Source organism: Labeo rohita, chromosome 23 (genome assembly GCF_022985175.1).
Source record: "Labeo rohita strain BAU-BD-2019 chromosome 23, IGBB_LRoh.1.0, whole genome shotgun sequence".
Taxonomy (NCBI): Eukaryota; Metazoa; Chordata; class Actinopteri; order Cypriniformes; family Cyprinidae; genus Labeo; species Labeo rohita.
Window position 1 is genome coordinate 4,214,015 of NC_066891.1, and position 8,638 is coordinate 4,222,652.

General features: G+C 34.7%; 1 protein-coding gene across 1 annotated transcript; it reads right to left on the reverse strand.

Moving 5' to 3' along the window:
• Positions 1-4,371: 4,371 nt before the first annotated feature.
• gpx7 (glutathione peroxidase 7) lies at positions 4,372-8,350 on the reverse strand. Its single transcript, XM_051097014.1, has 3 exons — positions 8,157-8,350; positions 5,337-5,598; positions 4,372-4,920 (listed from the first exon to the last, which is right to left on the reverse strand). Exons 1-3 carry the CDS (start codon positions 8,289-8,291, stop codon positions 4,757-4,759), a joined length of 561 nt encoding a protein of 186 aa, XP_050952971.1. The 5' UTR covers positions 8,292-8,350; the 3' UTR covers positions 4,372-4,756.
• Positions 8,351-8,638: the final 288 nt, after the last annotated feature.

Consider the following 8,638-nt stretch of genomic DNA (forward strand, 5'->3'; position numbering starts at 1 on the left):
TGATCACAGTTGAAGCTAATCTCTGCAGGAAGGTAGATCTCTTGGAACAGGGTTGAGCACCCCTGCTATAATGCATTTAATATATACATTTGTTTTTATTTGTCTGCTGCTTAAATTACTTTATGTATAGATTTTATTGCTTTTCCCTTTCCCCAATACTTGAATCTGAAAACATATAGGAAAAGTATAATTGACTGTATGCTTAAAAACAGTGATGAACTAAAACTATAGAATAAAGTATATGCCATTGCAATATTTATTGTTTGAAATGATTTTTGAAAGAGTTTTATTTTAGTATCATTAATATAATATTACATTTTTGTTAATATTTTAAATTCAGTTTTCTATTTTCATTGTCATTTTAATTAAAGTTTTAGTAATTTTATTGTATATTTTGTCATTTTTATATTATTAATAAAATTGTGTTTTAGTTATTTTAGTATTTCATATTAAACTAAATCAAAATGAGAAATTTTATCTTGGCAGCTAGCTGAAATAATATAAGTTTAAGGTTTTTTGCATTTTATTTGAGTTCTTGTTCATTTCAGTGGTTTTAGTTAGGGTGTATGTTAACTATAGTTCAATAGGTGTAAGTTAACAATAATAACCATGTTTTTAAAATGATTAAAATTCACAACTATCTCCTGTAGTACCTCTAATAATGAATTAAAAGTTAGTGTATTTTTGTGATGTGTGAAGAAAACAAAGAAAAATCAAGCTAAATGTAATTTGTGAACAAAATATTTTTGCTGTGTCATTATGAAAAACCCTAAAACAGTTTTTCTAAATCATGCTATCTATCTTTAATGCACACAATAGTGTGAAAACCTTATTTAACTTTTTGTATCTACATCAAGTGTTTTCCAAATGTAATTTCCACCACCGTCATTCATACTTTTAAACCGAGTACATCATTTGAGATGTAATACACGTTTGCTCCACTTGATAGAACGTATAAATGTGTTTTGAAAAAATTTATTTCATAACATCTATAAGCGGTGTGCCAGTAGCTGAGAAAACCCAACTGTGTAAATAAAAGTCTGAGCTACTTGATATTCTGATGGTAAATCAGAAAGGTCTTGAATAGCGATTGTGCTTAACAACACAACAGCCACGTCACGCCAATCAGGGAAATTAAAATTCCAGCTTCATTCTGAATATTGAAGAGTGTTCTAACCTTTAAAAGGCTTTATTCAGACTAATGATCAGAGTGATATCCCATCAGATATTCCATCCATGTTCTCTTCTGCTTCGCTGTTCATACACCTTCTGGCTGATGTATTTAATTTAATAGACAGTGGGTTTCCAGAGGGCTTTCTTCCTGCTGTCATGTGGGTTTGTGCCTAGTGTGGAATGTGCTTGAATTTTTTGGGCTATTTCTTACATAAATTAAATTGCATTTGCTATGGCATTGTGGGTGCTTATATATACGTCTTTTCAAGGAATAGCTCACCCAAGTTTGTTCCTTCATAGGAATACATTTGGAGAAGTGTAGCATTACATCAGCTCCTCTGCAGTGAATGGGTGCCGTCAGAATAAGAGATTAAACAGCTGATTAAAAAGTAATCCACAAGTAATCCACACCACTCCAGTCCATCAGTTAACAAATTGTGAATTGAAAAGCTGTGTGTTTGTCAGAAACAAATCCATAATTAAAACGTATTAACTATAAACTGTTGCTTTTGGACAAAATATGACTCCATAATTTCAGCTGTTTGGACTCTCATTCTGACGGCACCCATTGACTAAAGAGGATCCATTGGTGAGCAAGTGATGGTATGCTACATTTCTCAAAATCTGTTTTTATGTGAAGAAACATATATTCACACAAAATGCCTTTATTTAACAGTAAACAACTTTATTTCAGTATAAACAACAGACGCTAGGTGCTATATTAGATCAACACAACTGGTTAATAGTTTGACCTTGAGAAACCATTTTGGGTCATATGTAATAGATTTTTAAATTAATTGACTTCAGACCATCACATAACCTACTGAAAAGGTCATGCAAACCTTTTCTGAAGTTCTGGAAGAACGAAGTTCTGAAGAAATTAATTAAACCATTTGAGATGATCTTCAGCGCAAGCATTAGGAAAACTTGAAATGCCACTTACATTAATTATGTAATTGATTTTTAAGCCGTGGCATCCGAGATATATCATTTATATAATTGTCTGGAATTTTGTAAATGCAAATCACTCATCCATGATTTTTTAAAATAAAATAAACTGATGAAAACATGACATTCAGAACCCGCTTTTATGACGTTTCAAAACCTGTAGGGTATGTTTTCTTGTGTGTAACACAAAACAAAATGTTTTGCAGAATCATCTTGACATGCCAGGTTTTTTTTTGAAATCTTGATTTTGTTTTGGGGGTGTACTAGAACATGCTCTCATATTATTTTTCACATAATTTACATTATTACAATACCTTTCTCCCAGACTGGCACAAATAGCTCGATTAGTTCCGGGTTAAATGAAGGCCAGCCTTCCGAAAAAAGGAAATGTCTTGTGATTGGTTAGCTATCCCAGTGCGTTGCGACTGGCGAACAGCTTAGACAGTGTTTCAGTACTGCCACACCCCTTGTCACAGCAGTTAGCGTGAGCTAGATTAATAGTGAATCTTACATTTTAAATATGGATATTTTTCTTACAAAAACACATCGATTCGCTCGGGAGCCGTGTGAGGCACTTTTTATTATGGATGGATGCACTTTATTGCACTCTATTAGACTCCGATTGCATTCGTCTGAAAGAAGCTAGTCATATACACCTATGGAGGGTGAGTAAATAATACGCTACAGTAGTGTTGAGTCCTATCCTCAGCCTGTGAGATCGCCGATACGTGATATTATCATGCTAATTTATTTAATTATTTTACATACTTAGTTTCTTGCCCGAAACCAACCCCAGCATAAGACTAAAACCAGTCTAACATTATCAAAACATCATCACTGATCAGCCTAGCCTATTCTAGTTTATGCATTTTAAAAAGCACTCGTGTTATAAGTGAAGCTAGCTACACTGTATGATGAATAAATCTCTTACCACACACTGAATACTCAACTTGCAAAATGCAATAGAAGATTTTTTAAAATCAAATACTCGAATAGAATCGAGAAGTCAGGTTGTGAACGTGTCATTATGTCTTTAGATTCTGTATCTTTAGTTTCCCGTTCAAAAATGCCAGTGTACCAGGACTAAATGTATTGTTTTCTTTTTCTGGATGAACCAAGAGAACGGAACTACAAGTGTGAACACACACGGAGACAAGTATGCATCAGTTGTGCAGTTGCCCAGTCAGAAAACAAGTGCTTTAAAGAGTCAGGAGATAAAAAATGTGAGGCTTTTATTAACTTTGATTTAATTTGTCAGTCATTATTACCTATTACCAGTAGCCTAATAATAAGTATATAATATAACAATGTGCTGTTCAACCTCAAATCTGAAGAAAGTACAGCACACCATGACCTTGAGTTTCATTCTATTCCATTTCATCAAACCTTTAATAATAACCTGGCTTCCTCTACAATATTTAGACTTTTTGATCTGCCAGTTAATGATTCTTGAATTAACAAGCACCGTTAATTTTTGTAAAAATACTAAATTACTTAAATGTTTTGGTTTTAGATCCTCCTAAATTGTGTATGTTGGAAATCATTTGCAAAAATGGGATTTACATATTACACAGTGTTCCAACTCTCTCCAAATATCTTCATAATTAATTTTCTGCATTTTAGCACATTTATACTAATGAAATCTTTGAAAATGGCTGCGAAATCACGCTGAGCACTTACTTTAGAGGACACCATGAATGTATAAATAGAAATTGTAAAGAAATTCTGTCCTCCAAACCTCTACAAAACAATTGAAGGACATGGCTTGTCATAGTATTTTGCTTTTGAATGTACCTTCTGACTAAAAGAAGTCAGTTTTGAAGTTGCAGCCTTTTGGGGCAAAATATTTAAAAATGTTCCTATAAAATTGAAATGTACTCTCACTGATATGATGGTCAAGTCAGGCTTTAATATTTATCTTCAGAATTATTATTATTTGTACTAATGTTTAATATTTAAACAATATTTCTTAATAATTAATTTTAGCTTTACACCAGAATATTAAGATAAATTAGTATCTTATTAATTTTTAATATTTACACATTAGTTTTAACAAACATTTTAATTTTACATGGGCAAGTGAAACCACTCATATTTTCTTGAGAGAAATATATTATTTTTTATTAATGATGTTTAATATTTAAGCATTGGTGTTTAGTAATAATTTTTACTTTTTGTTTAGAAAAATAACTGTTTTCAGTGAATAAACAAAAAAATAATTTTATGGAAAAACCTTTTAATGGAGCCACCAAACTAAAACATAACAGGGTCAAAACATTTCAGACAGATCACAGAAACAAAAATGATAACGGGAGTATAAAAATAAACATTTCTACTCCAGAATCAGTTCATCAGACATAGCATGTATTATGTCATTAATTACAAGCATGAAGTGGTCTTTTATTACTTGTGTTCTCAGTGCTTCTCTTTACAAATGCGGAAAGAGAACAAATTTAATGCAACCAAGTCAAGGAAAGTCGATGAGAGCATGTTAGATCATTTAAAGAGGGCTGCGCTGGTGCAATCTCACACGTCGTGCTTTGAATAGGCCTAAATTAGCATGTGTTTCTTCAAAGAGATTTGTTTCTGAGGTCTGAGTGTCTACAGTTTTCAGAGCTGAAGAAGATTCAAAGGACTAAAGCTCTTCTTTCCTCTTAATGATCAGCTTCCGAACCATATCCGCTATCCGTGGGCGGATTTCTTTGACGGAGACTTCAGGACCCCACGCGTCAACAACTTTGCCATCAGTGTCGATGAGGTACTTCCAGAAATTCCAGGTCGGCTCTTTCCTAGACGCCTCTGAAATTAGAAGAGAGTGTGACAGGCATTTAAATGAGAGCGCAGCATGTCAGATTAATAAGCTATTAGACTGAGAACTTGTGTGCAAATTAAACACCTCCTCAAAGACTTTTGTTACATCACAATGGATGAGAGTTTGCAGATGAACCGTTTGTGTGTACTTGAGTGGAAACACTTGACTTGTTATTTTGTATCTAATGCAATAATGACATTCAACTATTTTGAAGTGTGATGTAAGTGTTTAAATACTTTTTGATACCACTGTAACCCCATAACATTATTTGGAATTTTAATGTAATGTTCTCTCTAACATTTGCATTACCAAGAAAAATGTATTTAAAACATACAAAAATTCTGAGAACATTCAGAATTAACGTTTTAATTAACCTTGTGATCATCAAAACTGCTTCACTCACCCACAAGGTATTTGTAAGCATTATTGGCCCCTATTCCAACCACAGCGATTTTGCTGAAGATGGGAAAGGAAACACCGTAGACCCGCCGCACAAAGCTGTCGATCTCTTTATCGCTACCGGGCTCCTGCTGGCCGAACTGGTTGCAGGGGAAGGCCAGGACGTTGAAATGAAATGGACCGAAGTCTTTTTGCAGCTGCTGGAGATCTTTGTAGTGCTCTTCAGTGTAACCGCACTCACTGGCCACATTTACTACCAGTGACACCTACAAACACAGTACAGTAAAATCAAAAATGTGATAGATGGATAGATAGATGGATGGATAGACAGACGGACGGACGGATAGATAGACATAGATATACTAACTGCATGAACAGACGACTAGATAAATGGATGGATGGATGGATGGATGGATGGATGGATGGATGGATAGAGCGAGGGAGAGATGGATTGGTGATGGAGGATGTACGGATGGATAGATGGACAGACAAATAGCTATACTAACTGCATGGACAGACGAATAGATAAATGGATGGATGGATGGACGGACGAATGAATGGATGGACGGAGGGATGGATGGATGGACGGACGGACAGATGGATAGATGGACAGACAAATAGGTATACTAACTGCATGGACAGACGAATAGATAAATGGATGAATAGATGGACGGACGGATGGATGGATGGATGAATGGACAGACTGACTGACTGACTAGATAGATAGATAGACTTTTACTTATGCCATGCTGCAACAGTTGCGAATTGCTGTTCCTCTATCCTAAGTTTCTTTGGATAAAAGTGTCTGCTATATTATGCAATGTAATTCAGTCAGCATAGTTGCCTTAATTAATAATAATAATGACACAATAAGTATAATATACATAAGTTTTTTAAACATCATTGTTCAGCAGTTCTCTGATGTACTTCATACTTCCTTTCATTCAGACTTAAACTTCATGATCATAAGCACACAGGGTCTCTGTTTGTTAAACTGTATGAAGCTTTCTGAATGCGTGTGACCGTGAAAACCAATTATGCTCTAAAAGCCAAATTAAGCCATTAGAGCCAAACTGCAGCAGCTTTGAGTCACTGAATGAGCCAAGAGCCACTGTGACATCATTAATGGGACTCTCTCTCTCTATCTCTCTCTCTGTCCTTGAGTCTCCACAGTTACCTCTCCACTTCCTTTAAGTCTTCTCAATGATAATCAAATGTGCATGTGTCCTTGTATAAGTTAGATTTTTCCATAAACATAAAGTACACACGATTGCTATGCTGATCAGCCCTTGAACGATAATATCAGCTCTTCTGATACAGATTGAAAAACACCTCTCACTAAAACACTATCTTTATATACACACTGTGTTAATAAAAGCGCTTAGTGTTAAAATTAACATTTCATTTGCTGGCTTACTTGAAAGGATGACTGATTGCATGTAATGAGCTACTAAAGACATTTATTTATTTATTTTAAAAAACAGTAGCAGTAGGTTGTAGGAGGAGCGGTGCAGTAGTGGTAGTAAGGGTAGTGATAGTTATTAGTAATAGTACAAAAAAAAATGCTTTAAGCAAATGAGTCAGATTTAGAGAAATTTAGCATTACATCACTTGCTCACCAATGGATCCTCCGCTAATAAAAACATCACAATAATCCACAAGTAATACACACCACACCCGTCCAACGAGTCTTCTCTCCATAATATTGCTTAAAAATTTTGTAAATATTTTGGACAGAAGCGACGGTTTAAAATGCCTTGATGGATTTGTTTCTTAGAAACACAGCTTTTAGTTGTACATGATGTTAATTGATGGACTGGAGTGGTGTGGATTACTTGTGGATTATTGTGATGTTTTTATCAGCTGGTTGGACTCTCATTCTGACGGCACCCATTCACTGCAGAGGATCCATTGGTGAGCAAGTGATGCATGATGTAATGCTACATTTCTCCAAATCTGATGAAGACACAAACTCATCTACATCTTGGATGGTATGAGGGTGAGTACAGTTTACATTTTCATTTTTGGAACTTTTTTTATGGGTTTACTCCTTTTTTATTTTATGACGGAATCAATCATTTGGTACACCAACAGCAATAAAACTAATATTTGTAAAGCCCTTAACCCATATTCAGAACTTCATTTTCTTCAGCAATATTATTATATTATATTATATTATATTATATTTCAAAGGGTTGTTGATTGTTTAGAGAGACTTCTAAATTTAACAGCATTGCAAAATTATTCAACATCGACACCTAGTGACTCAATATGAGTTGTGCATATAACGGCACAACCAAATATTTTATACATAATAGATTTTTAATAAAACAGCACAGCATGAGCCCTTTCATATGCTATAAATTATAGCATGTAAATCTTTAAATCATAATGTTTAATGTTTGCAAAGTTAACAAACATTATACTGCAAAATCAATCTGTTCGGTTCATGTGCAGTACTTATCTCAAAAGAATTATTAAATGCAACATTGTGTATTAATATTATTAAAAGTTGTCCCAATCGTTCTCTTACATTCATAAACAGCAAACCATACCGTTGAAATCCACTGCAAGAGCTGAGATACACTGCAAGAGGCTGCCACGTAGACACAGAATGAATGAAGCACAACTCCAGAACTGATGGTTAGTAGTTTATTGATAGAAATGCTAGAAGTGAGGAAACGTTACGACACCATTAAAGCATGCATGCGTTCGGAAAAAAAAATGCACACAGTGATGCAACATTAGTATTAAAGATTTTTCTTACATGCACGTTAGTTGCATCTTACGTCTGCAGCATCAGAGCTGATTTCTTGAGACTCACCGATCCTCTGTATTTGTCCAGAGAAACTAACCTCCCTCTGCTGTTCACCACCTTAAACGAGTAAAAGTCTTTCTGTTTGGCCTCGGCCAGACATGATAAAGTCAGTAAAGTAAGCGCTCTTAGAATCGTCCCCATAATGCTGTGAGATTCCTCTGATGTGGAACAGACCGATGAGTGAACGGGACGGTCCGATACAGAGTGAAAATCTACTTACCTAGAGCGGAATGAGCGGAACTTTAATGACGCGCGGCCCAAACAGCCAATCACAAGCTTCCGCATTCCACGCTTACAACTTCAAAAATATTTTCAGATGCTAATTAAGGTAGGCTAAAAGAGATCCGAAAAGTCTAAAATTTTAAATACTATTGAAATCTATTGAAACTATCATATACTGTCTTTTTTCTCAAAATTTCATACAGGCTTTTTTAAAAAACACATTTTCCCCCAAGGTCCAGAGTTTCAATTTCGTTTACTTAAATTAT